The sequence below is a fragment of the Phocoena phocoena genome, chromosome 14, assembly GCF_963924675.1.
Source record: "Phocoena phocoena chromosome 14, mPhoPho1.1, whole genome shotgun sequence".
NCBI classification, from domain to species: Eukaryota; Metazoa; Chordata; class Mammalia; order Artiodactyla; family Phocoenidae; genus Phocoena; species Phocoena phocoena.
Genome location: NC_089232.1, coordinates 26348545 through 26367540, shown reverse-complemented (window position 1 = coordinate 26367540; position 18996 = coordinate 26348545). Strand labels below are relative to the sequence as shown.

Here is an 18996-nt window from a genome sequence, read left to right as displayed (position 1 = left end):
ATTAATTTTTTGAGATGTCATTCACATGCCATAACATTCACCTTCTGAAACTGCAAATTCAGCATCATTTCGTACATTCATAAGCCTATGCAACCATCACCATCATCTAACCCATCACGTTTTCATCACCCCACAAAGAAGCCCCTGTAACCATCAGCAGGCCCTCTTCATCCCCTCCTCCTTCAGTCCCTGCAACCATTAATTTCCTTTCTGTCGCTATGGTTTTGCCTTTTCTGGACATTTCCTGACATAATACAAATGGGACCACTGTGTGTGGCTTCTTTCACTTAGCATAATATTTTCAAGTTTGTCCATGTCGTAGCATGTGTCAGTACTTCATTCCTTTTTATGAATGTATAATATTTCACATATACACCACATTTAAAAATCCATTCATCCATTGATGGGCATTTGGTTTTTTTACACTAATAATCTCCACTTATTGACAGTTTATTCTCTGCCAGGCAGCACCAGGCTAAGTTACTGACCTTATTTCACAGATAAAGAGGCTTGGAGAGTGTGAAGAGTTTGCCCAAGATTAAGAGCTAGCAACTGGGGGAACTGGGGTTTGAACTCAGGAGAACTTCAGAGGTAATAAATTCACATGACAGAACATTAGAAAAGGTACACAAGGGTATTCATTGAAAAGTCACCCTTTTCCCCACATGCCCCAGCCACACATTTCCCTCCTCAGAGACATCTGCTTTTGCTGTGCTGTGGATCCTTCCAGAGAACTATTTATACGTCAACATGTATGTATCACAATTTATTGACTAATCTGTCCCACTGATTTGAAATGTCACTTTTATGGTACAATAGATTCTTATACGTATTTATATTACTCTTTTCAGAGCTGTCCTGACTCTTTTTTGCCTATCTTTTATGTTTGCCATTTCTCTAAAATTCTTTTTATCTTCTTTTTGATTAAAAAAATTTTTTCCTTTTCTTCGTTTTTTCTCTTAAGGCATTATCCATTATGTTCATTCACTCGTATTATTTAATTAATTAATTAATTAATTTTTGGTGGTGTCAGATATTGCAGCACGTGGGCTCTTCCTTGTGGCTCGGGGGCTCTCTAGTTGTGGCGCGTGGGCTCCAGAGCACGTGGGCTCAGTGGTTGCGGCATGCGGGCTTAGTTGCCCTGCAACATGTGGGATCTCAGTTCCCCAACCAGGGATTGACCCTGCATCCCCTGCATTGGAAGGTGGATTCTTAACCACTGGACAACCAGGAAGTCCCCACTCTTGTATTATTTTAAATTTAGTCTTCATTTCTGAAATTTTTTTCTTTTATTTTGAATTCTGTCCTGAGTTCTATCATCTTACCTAATTCTGATTTATGCTGTTCTTTCATGGTTTTTTTTATTATGGTAAAATATACATAAAAGAAAATTTAGTATTTCAACCATTTTCAAGTATACAATTCAGTGACATTAAATACACTCACAATGCTGTGTGACCATCACCACTATCCAAATTCAAAATAATTATGTCTAAAGATTGAGCAGGACCTCAGAAAGATGGAGGCAGCAGCATAGTTTCTGAATCTCTCCAAACCCTTTCATGGAAGAAGATCAACTAAAACCAAACACCCATAGGTGGCATTTATCAGCATTTACCATTTCCAGAACTTTTTCACCATCCCAAACAGAGACTCTAGAGCCGTTAAACAATAACTTCCCATTCCTTCCTCGATCCATGTTCTTTCATCTTTTCCACTGTTTTTCCTAACATCTTTTAGCCCACTTTGAAATAATAGGTTACAGTTTTGATCTGTTTTGTGGACCTGTCTTTTCCAACTTGATTTTATTGTCTGAAGAGATGCTATTCTGCTCCTTATTCTCTTTTTTCTTACACTACCTCTGTACGGGATTTGATCCCAATCCTTTTCTTTTATTGATTTTTGGATGAAAAAAGTTTTAAAACACTTTGAAAAGGAGGTGCGAGGCCATGTGGAAACGTGTTCCTCATAGCTGTTTCATCAATGCTTCACTTATACTGTTTTGAAATAACTCTTTTCCAGGAGGCATAAACCAGTGGGCTTTATCATTGGACAGAGTGCAGAGAAAGGACCCCACGAAAGCTGATCACCTTAGCAAAAATGATTTAGTTATGATTTCACCCAGGATTGGTCACAAACCAGCCTGGGAAACTCAATGAACCAGAGACAAGGTATAATGCCATCTTTCCTTCTCTCTGCCTCAGCTCTCAAGGATTGGTCACCTACATGTTATTCGTAATTATTAGTTGGTTTCTGTTCATAATTACTATCAGAAGACACAGCACTTATGGGCCTAATTACACTGCCTGGCTGCGCACCATTCTTCTTCATTTTGGCTTCCTGTCCACCAGCAGGAAACTGATTTATTTTTGTTCTCCCTTCACCACAGCCCAGTAATTTTTGTGAATGACTCTCAGTCTCGCCAGAATCTGTATCTCTCACTCTGCCCCAACATCCCACCCCATCATTCGCTCCCTGAAGTGTACTCTAGAAATTTAGGTAAACTGGGTATTTTAACATGGTTGACCATCTCTTATGAAACCAGAAGAAGAGCAGCTCTCTTATGGAATGACGGAGAACTTGTAAGGATAAAACACCAGTCTGCAGGAGAAAGGGAAGAAAAGAATGATGGAAATAATTTCCTGAAAACTGTTTTTACATTGTTTTGTTTGTTCCTGGTAAATAAATTGAAATCATCTAAACCACTAAATTCAATAATATAGGAATATAACTTTTAAAAAAAAATTTCTTTGGCTGCGCAGCATGTGGGATCTCAGCTCCCCAACTAGGGATTCAACCCATGTCTGCTGCATTGGAAGCACCAAATCTTAACCTCTGGACCACCAGGGAAGTCCCAGGAATGTAACTTAAAGGAGAAGTTATAAACCCCTTGGTTATATGAACTGGAGATTTTTAGTAAGAAGTCATGTATTTTAAATGACTTGGAGCTTTAAAGAAAGGAAGGAAGGAAGGAAGGAAGGAAGAAAAAAGAAAAAGGGAGTACCTTAGTGGTGCAGTGGATAAGACTCCAAGCTCCCAATGCAGGGGGTCCCGGGTTCGATCCCTGGTCAGGGGCCTAGATCTCACATGAATGCCGCAACTAAGAGTTCGCATGCTACAACTCAGGAGCTGCAACTAAGGAGCCTGCCTGCTGCAACTAAGACCCAGCACAACCAAATAAATAAATTAATTAAAAAATATATATATTAAAAAAATAAAAAGGAGGTGTGATTGAGAATCGCTTTTCTAACTTCACAGAATTTCTGTTTGTCTGTTTTTTTTAATGTAGTATTCAAAAACACAGTGGCTTACTTTCGGAGGTTTCCTGGCTCTGCTGCCCTCCCTGAATTTTACCAAGACATTTCCCTTTTTGCCTGTTTTTCCTCCCAGAAGTTTCTCTTTTGTATGGGTCACATCCTGGAAAGGAGCTCTGGCTGCTCAGTTTGAAGATGTAGAAGGGCTAGACTGCTCTATCCCTTTAGACTATTCTGGGCCCCTTGTCCTTACTCACGTTAGAGTTTGGTAAAATCTCTCCCAGTCAGCTGCTGTTCTCATATTGGCCCACAGTGCTTTCCAATGAATACCTGCTGGCATTTTGAAGGACTCCTGTCTTCATGTCCATCAGATGCTTGCTCCTGTCTGACACTTCCTTTGGTACAGATGCTGGGACCAGGCAGGTCTCTGTTGGTGGTGGTCTGACACACCCTCTTGTTTTGGGGTTTCTAGTTTCTCGATAAGTGTTACCCATGGGCACTTGGTTTTGGTTGATCTAGTTCCATGAGAGGGTTTGGTGAGATTCAAAAGCTGTGCAACTGCCTCCATCTTTCTGAAATTCTGCTCCATCATTTGCCATAATTACTTGAAATGTGGGGTCCTGTAATTTTCAGTTTCCCGAAGCAGAGCCCCATTTACACTTCCCTCGTTAGGACTCTGGGTCAGAAGAGGCTTTCTGAGTCTCCTCTGTCTGATGTCTCATGTGTGTATTTGCTCAGTCCATGTTTTGAGTAGGAAGTTAAAACACAACAACCTAAAGGGCTCATGGGTTGGGGGACATTTGGCCACCATGAGAGGTGAAGTAAGCCTGTGGGCAGTGGGAGAGTCTGAAGGCAGGTCCTGGTCAGGAATGTGTATCTTTTCCTTCCCTCTTTTCCTTCTCTTTTATTGACTTTCCTAAGCATGTACAAAGTGGAATTTCCAATCTGCCCTCCTCCCCAGCAAAAGACCTGGTCCATGCCCAGTTTTCTTCATCTCAGTTCATGGTAATATCATTTTTTCGGTTGCTCAGGCCAGAAACCTTCAAAATCACTTGACTCCTCTTCTTCCCTGCCAACCATGCATCAGCAAACTCTGTCTGCCTTACCTTTGAATTGTATCTAGAACTTGTGCACTTCTAACCACTTTCCTCCATTTCCACGTTAGTCCAAGCCCCCATCATTTCCTGCCCAGATTACTAGGAGAGCCTCCTAACTCAGAAGCTTCCCAAACTTTCTAGATTTACAGAGCTTTTGGTGTCTCACCTCTAGGCTCAAAGCAATACTTAACAGTCCCATTTATTAACTAGTTGGGTGCCAATAATTAATAAGCATTTATGTTTGCAGTAGGCTGGATAACGACCACACAAAGAGATCAGATCCTAATTCCTCAAACCTATAAATATTACTACCTTATTTAGAAGAAGGATCTTTGCATATGTGATCAAATTAAGGATCTTGAGATGGGGAGGTTATCCTGGATTATCAGGGTGAGCCCTAAATGTAATCTTATGCGTCTTACAAAACGGAGGCAGAAAGAGATTTGATAGAGACAGAAGAGGGAAAGGCAAAGTGACCATGGAAGCAAAGACTGGAGTGTTGCAGCCACCAGCCAAGCAATGCCAGCAACCACCAGAGGCTGGCAGAAGCAAGGAATGAAAACTCCCTCAAGAGACTCTGAAGGGAGTGTAAATCCTACTGACACCTTAGTTTTGTCCCAGTGGTATTGATTTCAGACTTCCAGCCTCCAGAACTGTGAAAAAATAAATTTCTGCTTTTTAAAGCCACCAGCTGTGGTGATTTGTTAGAGCAGCCACAGGAAAAATGCTCCATTTGCACAATAATACAATGCTCCAACAACTAGGTAGACGTTTGAAAAATAATACATGTCAATTAAAAGGAAAATATTTTTATTTCACTCTGAAATAACCACAATTACTTGCTAATGGAATGTGGGGGACTGTTGGGCACTGTACAACATCTCAAACCTTAGACTTAAATTGGATGCTGCCAGACTCATTTCCTGCTCCACACTGATCTTCAATTAGTACTTGACTTTTGTTACAACTACTGCCAAAAATCCCAGGTTCACAATCATATGACAGCATTGAAAGTAGTATAGCACAACCTAATGTTGAAACTGTGAACTACCTACCAGCTAGAAGCTCACATGGTATCTAACAGATGTCAAATATTGCTGTGAATCCTTCAAAAATTTTAAATACCCTGCTATAGGCTGGTGAATTTATGTGGTGTCCTGGGGGGCGCCCCAGTGTACCTTGTGAACCACAGTCCTGACTGGCTTTCCTATTCTCACCCTTGCCTGCCTAAAATTTGTCAACACAGCCACTGTAATGATCCTTTCAAAACATTAGTCAGATCCTGTCCTTCTTCTGCTTGAACCCTCCCACGGCTTCTCATTTTTCTCAGTGTCAAAGCCAAGGTCCCTGCAATGGCCTATGTGGCCCTACATACATCGGGGGTCAACAAATAAACAGCCAGACAGTAAAAATGTTAGTCTCTGTGAGCCAGATTGTTTTTGTCTCAGCTATTCAACTCTGCAGTGGTAGCATGAAAGCAGCCATAGAAAATATGTAAATGAATGGGCATGGCTGTGTTCCAATAAAACTTCATTTGCAAAGACAAGTAGTTTGCTGAGCCCTGATGTACATGATCCATTGCTATGTTCCCTGTCACTCATTCCACTCCCATCACGCTCAGCCCTTGCTGGTCCTTAAGTACATCAGAGAGCTCCTGGCTCAGGGCCTTGGTACTTGCTGTTCCCTGCCTGCTGTTACCTCCAAGTCTTTACTCAAATCTTTCCAATGAGGGTTTATCTGACTGCACTATCTGAAATTACAACTGTCCGACACCCTGCACTTCTCCTTTCCTTCAATCTGATTCCCTTTACAGAGCCCACTTCTCCCATGGTATTTAGAATCTTCTAATATACTATGTAATTACTTATTTATCACATAATTGCTTGTAATCCATCATTCCCTCACCCATCACTAGAATATAAGATCCTTGAGGGCAGGGTTGTGTTTCTTTTTGTCTGCTTTGTTGGCTAATATATGCCCAATGCCTTGAACAGTGTCTGGCACAAAGTAGGTACTCAATAAATAGTTGTTGACTGAATAAATGAATGTTTTTCAAGGAGTATAAATACAGCAGTATGCAATTCTTTATCTTGCAATCAAACTTATAGTGGTTGGTCATATGGCAATATTTTTGTAAATAAATATGTAAACCAAATATAAAATGATAAAATCCCTCAACCCAAACTGTACAACTCAAATAGTCCTAAAGTTTGTTTTCTCATTTAACTCTTGTTGAAATTTTCAACCTTGAGAATGGCACTCTTACCTAAAACAAAAGGCTCTCAGCTATTAGCAATAAATCGTATAACTCATAGCTAACTAGCAGGTAACAAAGGAAGAAAATACGTCTAAAATAAAATTGACTGCTTATGCACAAATTTAAGCATTAATTGTAATAATACACACACATTTAAAACCTTTACAAGCATACATTAAAAACTCATTTTCCTGGGACTTCCCTGGTGGTCCACTGGTTAAGAATCCGCCTTCCAAATAAAAACAAAAAAGAATCTGCCTTCCGATGCAGGGGACACAGGTTCAAACCCTGGTCGGGGAACTAAGATCCCACATGCTGCGGGGCAACTAAACCCGTGCCTCAACTACTGAGCCCACATGCTCTGGAGCCGATGCATCACAACTAGAGAAGCCTGCGCGCCACAACGAAGAACCAGGGCAGCCAATAAATAAATAAATAAATAAACATTGTGCTTGCATGATATGTCTTTAAAAAACAAAACAAAACCTCATTTTCCCAACTAGACATTTTTCTTGGTGACAGGAGATACTATTCTTCAAAACAAACTACAGGTGGAGCCCCAAACCTCAGATTCACCTCAATGTTACTAGTTTTACTGTAGCCTTCTCAAGGAACAACTTCTTCATGAGGTAATTCCAACTCCAACTGAAAAGGAACATAATTTCCATGCATTCATAATATACACATGTGTCATACATATATTTTTGTCCCCATGGCTTTTCACAGTGACCCTTAGAGATTAAACACTCATTTTCAATACAATTTTATTGGCATTGTGACATTAAAAAGTTAGTGTTATGCCCTTTGCTAGGCAAAAAACAGTTGTCTAATACCTCAGGCCAACAATTTTGTGTAGAAAGTACCATAAACAAACTGAAATTTTCAGAAGGAGCTTTCTATTCCCTGATTTAGAAACCCTGGTAAGTTTAGCCAGGTTTTCAGATCAGCAGTCCCTCTTTGAATGTTGGATTTATGTGGGTGTGATAGAGGGGCTATCTGGCAGGAAAATCCTACTCAAAATCAAAATAGTAGTTCTTTCATAAGATTCAAAATTTTAAGTTAGTAAGACAATGAGGCAGAAGATCTTTTTTATTATAGCAACTGTTTTTAGAGTTTAAAGAAATTGTGGGTATTCTTCTGGACAGCAGTAGGACAAAGCAATTCAATTACTGGGTAATACAATCAGACTCCAAAGCAAACAGGTTTCTATTTCAGTTTTAAAGCATTTAGTACTTGTTAAGCACACCCATTTATGAAATAGTATGTGTAGATAAATAGAAAAGTACTTGACAATTTTGCAGTGGTCAAAAGCAAGCAAATTCATTGATATTATATTGTGGTCAAGAACAAATGTATATTGTTATATTTCTAAACAATCTTAAATATTAAACTTTGTTCTTTAGTCTACTAATATTTTTTAAAATTTATAAAGCTGAATACTATACATTGGAGCAGGGACAAATTCAAAGGTAATATTTAACAAAATTCAGACTAGAAATTGAAACAGCTTTAAATATTAAAACATTTAATGAATATTATGAAGACCAAGAACTAATATTGCTAAACTAAAACAAATGTGCACCTGCTTCTTATGTGATGGTAACCCCATGAACAGAATCAGTTAATCCATGAAAACATAGAGAGAAATTTCTAGTAACAAGCTGATGAAGTCTTTTCTTAATGAAGCTTTGAAAGGCTTTCAGTTTGAAAAGGAAATAGTTGTAGAAGATATGCTTTTCAAATTTACGGGTAAAATTTTGTTGTAACATATGCTAAAAAAAAATTAATGATTTAACCAGTATTCAAAAAAGAACGTGAGGGGCTAAAGTGGTGTGCTAAAGTCTACAAAATGAAATTTACTTTTAGATCCTACTAGTGGAAACCACTAGAATGCTTGCTCCCCAAATACTCTTCCTCTGGAAACCTTGCCACTAACAAGGATGGACCCTAACAGCCAATGAGTCTAATGTGACCTACCTCTCTGGCCACAAAGATTTAAAACAGAACTGGACATTGAGTTTCTGAATGTGGCAATGAACAAAATTAAGGTGAAATCAAGAGCTGAGACTTGAGTAATTTCTAAAAAAAATAAGGGAATGGAAATTTAGAGAAAGTAAATTTCCACATAGAGAAGACCGGAGGATATGTATTTAGCAATAAAAATAAAAGTAAAAACACAGCTCATCTCCTGGTTTTCCAACGACTTAGTAGTATATATAGGGCATTGATAGACTGGTGGGATAGTGTTCAACACCCAATCAATTCTGATAAACCTCATACAGTTTTCTCCAGAGAACTGGGACAAGGTAGCTTTTTAGGACTGACATAATCATTTAACATACCTCACAAATGTGAAGGACATGAAGGCATGGGGTAAGCATGAAAGTTGCCAGTCTAATTCCAATAAATGTATGATTTATGTAATAGATTTTATCTGATTCCATACTTTCTAAGCTTTTCTAAGGGATGTTGTATTACAACTTGTGTAGCGTTTCACATGGTGGAATGCATCGGTGGTTAGTGCAGACATTTTAGGTTAGCGCAGACGTTTACTGTGTCCGCGCTAACCTAAAAATAAAAGTTAGCTTGGTCATTGGGTCCTTTAACTATTTGTTTCCCCTTTCTTCCCCGTTGGTTTTGTTTTACCAAAGTGGCCGCCGACCCGCTCTCTCCTCATTGGTGCGTTTTTCCGCAGGTGGCAGCTCTAGCCCCGCCCACCAGTCGCCGCCCCTTGCCTTAAGTTCTTGAGAATTAACCGATAGACCAGAGGGAGGGGGCGGGGTGGGCGCCGGATGTGACGTTTCCGGAAGCGCCCAGTGTCGTCCGCGGGGACAGGTGGGGAAGGGTTCCGGGAGTATGGTGGGGCCGGGCTGCTGAGCGTGGTCGGACTCTGGCGGGGAGCGGCCACCGTGAGTGTGGGGCCTGCAGCCTTCTCCTCCGCGCGACCCCTGCCCGGCCTGCCGCGCGCGAGGCCCCTGACGGCTCTGGTCCCCAGCCGGGCCCAGCGCGTCCCCTCCTACCGCACGCGAAAGACCCGAAAACCTTTGCTGATTTCGCCGGGTGTTGACAACTTGGGCTTGAGTGCCTTCGAGAAGGGGGCGTCACGCAGTTGTCAGGAGGTCCCTCTCCACTGTATATGCCCCCTTCGCTCGTTCCTGCTACTTCCTTTCGCCTCCTCCTCATCTTTCCCCCTCGGTTCTTTACGCCACTTTCCCCCTTATTTACGGATACTGCATCTCCTCCCTGGAGTGTTGCTCAGCCTTGTAGCTCTGGGCACCACTTCCTGGCCTCGGGAGGGGGTTCCATTCTCTACCAAAAGATACTCTACCAAGAGGGACTGAAGAGCAACAAGCTTGCTCTGCTTCAGTTAGCTTTGATGGGCTTGGCCCTGAGTTTAGTAATTAGACAACTTGGGGAGGTTTTAGATTTGCTAGTAGCTTTCTGAGCCCCTAAAAAAGCTCCCACAGGAGATGGAATGCCTCTACATCCCTGGTAGTCCCCACAACTTTTGTACTATTAGGGTGTTTGAGAAGAAGGTTGGTGGAGGAAGTGTGACCTGGAGATAGAATTGGCCCGGAGAAGACCATCTCTAAGGGACAGGTTGGAATAGAAAACAAAAGCAGTGGATAGACAAATGAAACTGAAATGTCAGGATTTCTGGGCAGATAAGAATCCCGACTGAAGCAAAAGATCTCTGTTGGGAATGAGTAAGGTTTAAGATTAAAAGGACAAAATGAGGCCAGTTGACAGAGCCTTGAATTCCAAAATCTGCTATAGCTTGTATATCCTACAGCATGCTGGTTAGGATGTGCTGTAATTCAGTATGTATCCAATTACCAGAATCTTTTTGGAAATGATCGTAGAGTGGTATCTGATTGGAAGTTGGAGTCTGATTCTAACAGCAACAATATCAAGAAAGATTATAGAATGACTGCAATCTGAGACCCAAGGAGGGAAAACTTCCAGGGTTTTTTGTTGGTTTGTTTTTTGCATTTCAAGTTACCTTTGTGTCCTTTTGTTATTCAGAGAGTACTTAGTCTTTGAAGATAGATTTGAATAAATTGTTTTCTAGGTCTAAATTCCTTGCCCTGAAATGGTGAATGATGTTGTAGGTTGACTGGAATAGTGGTTTCATGAGCAGAGTTGGGATTATGAACATTCATTCCCACACCATTTCCTCTAACTAACCGTGTGCTCAGGTCAGTTACCCTCAGGTTAAATGATCAGCTTGAAGTCAGTTATCATGAAAGTTCACTGAGTATACTCTGCCAGGTACTGGGGTGGATTGAAGTGGGTAGCTGGGAGGAGAGATAATGGAAAAAATATAAGATACTGTCCCTCTTTTTATGATGCCAAGGGCAGGGCTACCTAATGACATGGAATGATTAGCATTAAGAGAGAATTGAAACGCTAGTGGCTCATTATAGTTATACTCTTTGTGCCACCTAATTATGGTGCAGGGATTATGGGTTTTTGAGTCTGCCAATCCTTTCGTCCTTGTGATGTGGGCTTCCTTGAGGGTCTCAGGCTTCTTGTGGGAAAGAGACCTTATTTGATATGAGCTACAGCATGTGGTATGTTTCTTTTAATTTCTTTGTAAGGTAGAGGTTTGTGGGAAAAACACAGTGTACTAGGCTGTGCTCGGCTGATGGGGGCCTTGGCGTTGATGCCATCTTTTTTTTTTTTTTTCTGTTTCAGAACTTCTTGGTCCTGATGTCTGACCGTGGAGATGTGAACCTCCCACCCGAAGACCGGGTGAGGGCTCTCTCCCAGATGGGTAGCGCAGTGGAGATAAACGAAGACATTCCACCCCGTCGGTACTTCCGCTCTGGAATGGAGATTATCCGAATGGCATCTATTTACTCTGAGGAAGGCAACATTGAACATGCATTCATCCTCTATAACAAGTATATCACGTAAGACGCCTCCAGTTTCCTTTTTCTTTTCCGGTGACTGATGCCTCACTCATTCTGTCCTTGTGCTCGTTTATTTCAGCTCAGAATTGCTAAAACTAGAGAACTTTACAGCATCATTATCATTAATCATTTTTGCTAGCAGCTCCTACATATTGGCTGTCCTTGACATTCAAAGACATGAGTGCTGAAAGTGTTGTTTTCATGACTCAGTAATTTCATGAGTAAGAGACCTAGCTCTTTGGCTTGTGCCCACATGGCCCAGCTGTTAGACAAGAGAGTTGGTGTTTAAACTATACATGTTTTGTATTGATGAATGTTTTTCGCTGTCCTCTCTCTATTAAGACAGCCAGTCAGAGAATTATTGTTGGGGTTTAACAGAGCCAAAATTCCTCACCTCTGCTTATTTTGTAGCAAATTGAATGACTCAGGAAAAAGTTTTTTTCTTAACCTTTATCATAAGCATAAAAATCATCAGATAAATAGTGATCACCTACAGTTTGTATAGCTCATCATAAGACCTTTCCCTTGAGTTGCTTAGCCTCTTGCAGCAGAAATTGAAGATTTCAGTTCAGTTAACAGGAACAATTGCTAAAGCCCCAGTGATATTGGAAAAGATGTCTAATTTAGGAAGGGAATAATGTTAAAGGGTCTCATTTATAATTTCTAGTTTTGTTCTTTCACGATACCAGGATCTTAAAATAATAATAATTACAGTGTATTTGTATGGCTCTTAAATAGTTTGTAAAGTATTTCACCTGCATTATTTCACTTGATCTTCACAGTTCTGCATACATTGAGTGAGGCACATCATCCTCCCATTCTGCGTATGAGGAAACACCCTCCAGGTTTAGTGGTAGGCTTTGTTCCACAGTTTGGAGTGACAAAACCTGGATTTTCTTAACTCTTAGTTCAGGATTCATTCTACAACATAGGTCCTGTTCTTTTTGTTTTCTTTTTGGTAATGTTTAATAAATTGAAGGTAGTCTTTTGAGATCATAGTCTTGAGCCACACTAATTTTTGGTTATTTTTTATTGTTTTTGAATAGGTAACATGTATGTGTAGGACAGAATTCAGAAGGCACAAAAGGGTGTATATTTAAAAACTAAATCTCCCTACCACTCCTCTTTTCCCCCAAACCTTTAGCTCCCCTCCCCAGAGACAATCACTCTTATTAGTTTCTTTTTTTTTTCTTTTGTGGCACGCGGGCCTCTCACTGTTGTGGCCTCTCCAGTTGCGGAGCACAGGCTCTGGACGCGCAGGCTCAGCGGCCATGGCTCACAGGCCCAGCCGCTCAGCGGCATGTGGGATCTTTCTGGACGGGGGCACGAACCCGTGTCCTCTGCATCGGCAGGCGGACTCTCAACCACTGTGCCACCAGGGAAGCCCCTTATTGGTTTCTTATATGTTCTTCCAGAGATGATGTATGCCTGTCAATTATATGATATTAAGTTTTTGATCACATGCTACTCTAAAGAGTCTGTCAACTTTGGTGTTAATGACATTCGGGGTTGAATAATTCTTTGTTGTGGGGAGTGTTCTGTGCATTGTAGTGTGTTTAGCAGCATCTTTGGTCTCTCTGCTCGCCAGATTGCCAGTAGAACCCTTTACCCCCTAGTTGTGACAACCCAAAATGTCTCCAGACATAAACTAATGCTTTTTAAGAGGCAAAACTGACCCAGTTGAGAACCAGTACTCTAAAGAAGAGTAGGTGTAAGAGTGGATTGCCTAGAATTCATATTGTAATTTTAGAATGGAGAAAAGGGACTGCTATTGTTTTCTTGTTAAGTTTAGAGATAGTGTCTGTTTCCTCAGAGATCTTGCATCCATCCATACCATAATGTCCTGTTATGTGGCCTCAATGTTGATAAAGTTTCGTAGAATTATAATTATATTTCTGCCTCTCTTTGCTTTTATGGTTTTTCATTCCTAGGCACAATGGGCACAAAATTTATTTTCCTGAGAAGTTTCTTGCTATTGTCCCACTCTTCATATACTCTGCTGCTGGTAGAATTAGTATTCTTGTATATTTCCAGTATTCTTGTAGGTAGTTCTCTCAGAATGAGGGACACAATTCTTTCGGGAAATCGTAGTTGAGAAAGTTCAGTAGAATCATGGAATCACTCTACCAGGTATTTTCTGAAGGGCCCTCTGGGTCTTGTTGTCCCACATAGAAAGTGCTTTGAGGGTGAGGACCATATTCATTCAAGAAATATATATTACATATACCTACTGTCTACTTGACACTGCAGTAGGTCCTGAATACGTAGTAAGTAAACTGGCCCCTGCCCTTATTCTACTTATGGGAGAAGACAGTATACAGGTAAGCAAATAAATATACAGTTCACAAAATGCGGAAAATGCTGTGGAAGCAACAGAGAGTGCTGGGACAGGGAATAACCAAGGTTATTTAATTAAATAGAGTAACATCTATCTGAGCAGGTAAGATTTAAACTGAGACTTGAAGGATGCCATAGAGTTGGTCATTCCAAAAGCATAAAACAGAGCATTTAAAACAGATACAGCTGTGTATTCAGAAGCTCTCAGGTAGGAAAGACCTTAGTGTGTTCTGAGGATTGAAAGATCATTGTGTTTGGAGTGTAGCAAGTGAAGAGGGAGAATGACCGCAGATGAAGTTGGAGAGGCAGGCGGGGCCAAATCACTCAGGATCTTATAGGCCAGTGAGGAGTTTACATTTTATCTTGAGAGCAATAGAAAGCCATTGAAAAGTTTTAAGTGAGGTTGTGACCTAATCTTACTTATATTTTAAAAATTAAATTTTGGCTGCTATGTGGTAACTGGTGGAGGGAGTGTCAAGAGAGAGGCTGGTAGGTTGAAGGAACATGGTGGACTGGAAAGGAGCAGATGGATTTGGTATTCTGGAGATAGAGTCCATGGAACTTACTGATAATTTGGGAAAGAAGATGGTATCAAGATTGACCTCAGTTTCTGCCTTGAGTAACTTAGGATTTGCTGGTCCATTTATTGAGACGGGGAGAGTGGTGTTGAAAAGGGGTTGGGTAATGGGAAGATTCAAGAGTTCAGGCCTGGTTTTTTGACCTGTTAAGGTGTAAAGTTTAAGTTATCTGTGAGATATCCAAGTAGAGATGTCCAGTAGGAGGTTGGATGTAGCAGTCTGAACTCAGAGGAGAGGTCTGGGTTGGAGATACAAGCCCAGGAGTACTCAACATATAGTTGGTTCTGAAGCCATGAAAACTGCTGAGACCTTGTAGTGCAGTGGTTCTTAATCTGGGGTCCACAGGGATTCATTGATAAAATTCAGGGTCCATGAACTTGGTCGGGAGAAACTTTTCTTGTTTTTACTAACCTCTAACTGAAATTTAGCATTTCCTTTAATTTTGAATATAGGCGTCAAACCACAGTATTATTAATATTTGTAGTTTTGTCACCAGTAGAAATCAAGATATTTTCATATTAAATTATGATTGTTGATGGTATCTCAAAATAACATTTATACTTATCACTACTTCAGAATTACAGTACAGAGTTATTAAACCCACAACTACATCCTGTTTTTTAATGTATTAACAATGCATTAATAAGTAAGCACATATCACAACTTTTTAATATTTTGAAAACTGCATTACAGTAGAATTGGGCTTTTTGTAATGTTTCATAATTTATATCATATCTTTAAAAAATTATTCTGAGAAGGATCCGTAGGCTTCATTAGATGCCAGAAGGATCCATGGCGTATTAAAGTATCAAGAAACCTTTCCTCGAAGGAAGGTTTGAGAGGTAGGAGGAAATCTAGGAAATCCATCACTTTGTCATGGGAGCCAAAAGAGGTCAGTATTTGCAGGACAGTGGCCAGCTGTGTCAGATGGGCAAGATTTGGGTTTGATGTCATGATGTGATCAGTAATCTTGGTAAGCAATTTCACTGGAAGGATTAAAGACTGGAGTGGGTTGAAAGGTGAATGGACAGTAAGAGAGTAGAGACTGTGAGTATAGTCCAGAGATCAGAGAACTTTTTCTGTAAAAGGGCCAGATAGTAATTTTTTTTATCATCTTTATTGGAGTATAATTGCTTTACAATATTGTGTTAGTTTCTGCTGTATAACAAGGTGAATCAGCTATACATATACATATATCTCCATATCCCCTCCCTCTTGCATCTCCCTCCCATTCTCCTTATCCCACCCCTCTAAGTGGTCACAAAACACCGAGCTGATCTCCAACTGCTTCCCACTAGCTATCTGTTTTACGTTTGGTAGTGTATATATGTCCATGCCACTCTCTCACTTTGTCCCAGCTTACCCTTCCGCCTCCCCGTGTCCTCAAGTCCATTCTTTACGTCTACGTAGAGACTAACCCTTGGGACCAGAAAGTAGTGGTCTATTTAGTGGACACATCGCTGCCAGACACAGATGTCTGGATTCATGATTTTATGTCAGAGTATCTGGTAGAGCTTTCAAAAGTCAATTAATCACTGCTTCTGAGACCTTGACAACTGATTCAGATTTTTTAAGCAATAACAAAATGTAGTAGGCTTTAAAAAAAAATCTTACCTCTGCTACATAGGTCTGACTCCTGTGAGGGATTGAAAAGAATATGCCTATGCTTGATGAAAGATATTTAACAAGTTTTGTTTTAACAGAGTTGACTTTTCAAAGAAAACTGCACTTGAATTATTACTATAATATTAGAATAAAAATGTTTATCATTAAAAAAATACTTCAAGCTTTTTTATTTGTGTCCTGCCCCTATTTCTTCAGAACCATTTTTTTTTTTTTTTTAGATTCTATATATATGTGTTAGCATACGGTATTTGTTTTTCTCTTTCTGACTTACTTCACTCTGTATGACAGACTCTCGGTCCATCCACCTCACTACAAATAACTCAGTTTCGTTTCTTTTTATGGCTGAGTAATATTCCATTGTATATATGTGCCACATCTTCTTTATCCATTCATCCGATGATGGACACTTAGATTGCTTCCTTGTCCTGGCTATTGTAAATAGAGCTGCAGTGAACATTGTGGTACATGACTCTTTTTGAATTATGGTTTTCTCAGGGTATATGCCCAGTAGTGGGATCGCTGGGTCATATGGTAATTCTATTTGTAGATTTTTAAGGAACCTCCATACTGTTCTCCATAGTGGCTGTATCAATTTACATTCCCACCAACAGTGCAAAAGGGTTCCCTTTTCTCCACACCCTCTCCGGCATTTATTGTTTGTAGATTTTTTGATGATGGCCATTCTGCCTGGTGTGAGGTGATACCTCACTGTAGTTTTGATTTGCAGTTCTCTAATGATTAGTGATGTTGAGCATCCTTTAATGTGTTTGCTGGCAATCTGTATATCTTCTTTGGACAAATGTCTATTTAGATCTTCTGCCCATTTTTGGATTGGGTTGTTTGTTTTTTTGATATTGAGCTGCATGAGCTGCTTGTATATGTTTGAGATTAATCCTTTGTCAGTTGTTTTGTTTGCAAATATTTTCTCCCATTCTGAGGGTTGTCTTTTTGTCTTGTTTATGGTTTCCTTTGCTGTGCAAAAGCTTTTAAGCTTCATTAGGTCCCATTTGTTTATTTTTGTTTCTATTTCCATTTCTCTAGGAGGTGGGTCAGAAAGGATCTTGCTGTGATTTAGGTCATAGAGTGTTCTGCATGTGTTTTCCTCTAAGAGTTTGATAGTGTCTGGCCTTACATTTAGTTCTTTAATCCATTTTGTGTATGGTGTTAGGGAGTGTTCTAATTTCATTCTTTTACATGTAGCTGTCCAGTTTTCCCAGCACCACTTATTGAAGACACTGTCTTTTCTCCATTGTATATTCTTGCCTCCTTTATCAAAAATAAGGTGACGATATGTGCATGGGTTTATCTCTGGGCTTTCTATCCTGTTCCATTGATCTATATTTCTGCTTTTGTGCTGGTACCATACTGTCTTGATTACTGTAGCTTTGGAGTATAGTCTGAAGTCAGGGAGCCGATTCCTCCAGCTCCGTTTTTCTTTCTCAAGATTGCTTTGGCTATTCGGGGTCTTTTGTGTTTCCATACAAATTGTGAAATTTTTTGTTCTAGTTCTGTGAAAAATGCCAGTGGTAGTTTGATAGGGATTCCTTTGAATCTGTAGATTGCTTTGGGTAGTATAGTCATTTTCACAATGTTGATTCTTCCAATCCAAGAACATGGTATATCTCTCCATCTGTTTGTATCATCTTTAATTTCTTTCATCAGCGTCTTATAGTTTTCTGCATACAGGTCTTTTGTCTCCTTCGTAGGTTTATTCCTAGACATTTTATTCTTTTTGTTGCAATGGTAAATGGGAGTGTTTCCTTAATTTCTCTTTCAGATGTTTCATCACTAGTGTATAGGAATGCAAGAGATTTCTGTACATTAATTTTGTATCCTGCTACTTTACCAAATTCATTGATTAGCTCTAGTAGTTTTCTGGTAGCGTCTTTAGGATTGTCTATGCATAGTATGTCATCTGCCAACAGTGACAGTTTTACTTCTTCTTTTCCTATTTGGATTCCTTTTATTTCTTTTTCTTCTCTGATTGCTGTCGCTAAAACTTCCAAAAGTATGTTGAATAATAGTGGTGAGAGGGGGCAACCTGGTCTTGTTCCTGATCTTAGTGGAAATGGTTTCAGTTTTTTCACAATTGAGAATGATGTTGGCTGTGGGTTTGTCACATATGGCCTTTATTATGTTGAGGTACGTTCCCTCTATGCCTACTTTCTGGAGAGTTTTTATCATGAATGGGTGTTGAATTTTGTCAGAAGTTTTTTCTGCATCTATTGAGATGATCATATGGTTTTTCTCCTTCGGTTTGTTAATGTGGTGTATCACATTGATTGATTCGCATATATTGAAGAATCCTTGCATCCTCCTGGGGTAAATCCCACTTGATCATGGTGTCTGATCCTTTTACTGTGCTGTTGGATTCTGTTTGCTAGTATTCTGTTGAGGATTTTTGCATTTATGTTCATCAGTGATATCGGCCTGTAGTTTTCTTTTTTTGTGACGTCTTTGTCTGGTTTTGGTATCTTGGTGATGGTGGCCTCGTAGAATGAATTTGGGAGTGTTCCTCCCTGTTTTATATTTTGGAAGAGTTTGGGAAGGATAGGTGTTAGCTCTTCTCTAAATGTTTGATAGAATTCGCCTGTGAAACCGTCTGGTCCTGGGCTTTTGATTGTTGGAAGATTTTTAATCACAGTTTCCATTTCAGTGTGTGTGATTGGTCTGTTTATATTTTCTATTTCTTCCTGGTTCAGTCTCGGAAGGTTGTGCATTTCTTAGAATTTGTCCATTTCTTCCAGGTTGTCCATTTTATTGGTATATAGTTGCTTCTGGTAATCTCTCATGATCCTTTGTATTTCTGCAGTGTCAGTTGTTACTTCTCCTTTTTCATTTCTAATTCTATTGATTTGAGTCTTTTTCCCTTTTTTTCTTGATGAGTCTTGCTAATGGTTTATCAATTTTGTTTATCTTCTCAAAGAACCA

General features: G+C 39.9%; 1 protein-coding gene across 2 annotated transcripts in view; it reads left to right on the top strand.

Annotated features, from left to right (window-relative positions):
- Nucleotides 1–9402: 9402 nt before the first annotated feature.
- Nucleotides 9403–18996, top strand: part of STAMBP (STAM binding protein) — a 34088-nt gene continuing 24494 nt past the window's right edge. Inside the window, exons 1-2 of one of the 2 annotated variants that reach the window (XM_065891113.1) lie at nucleotides 9403–9443; nucleotides 11307–11524. In XM_065891113.1, coding sequence (XP_065747185.1) covers nucleotides 11322–11524 — 203 coding nt within the window. In that variant the 5' untranslated portion in view covers nucleotides 9403–9443; nucleotides 11307–11321. The remainder of the gene's footprint in view (nucleotides 9444–11306; nucleotides 11525–18996) is intronic. The other variant, XM_065891114.1, reaches the window with a different exon arrangement.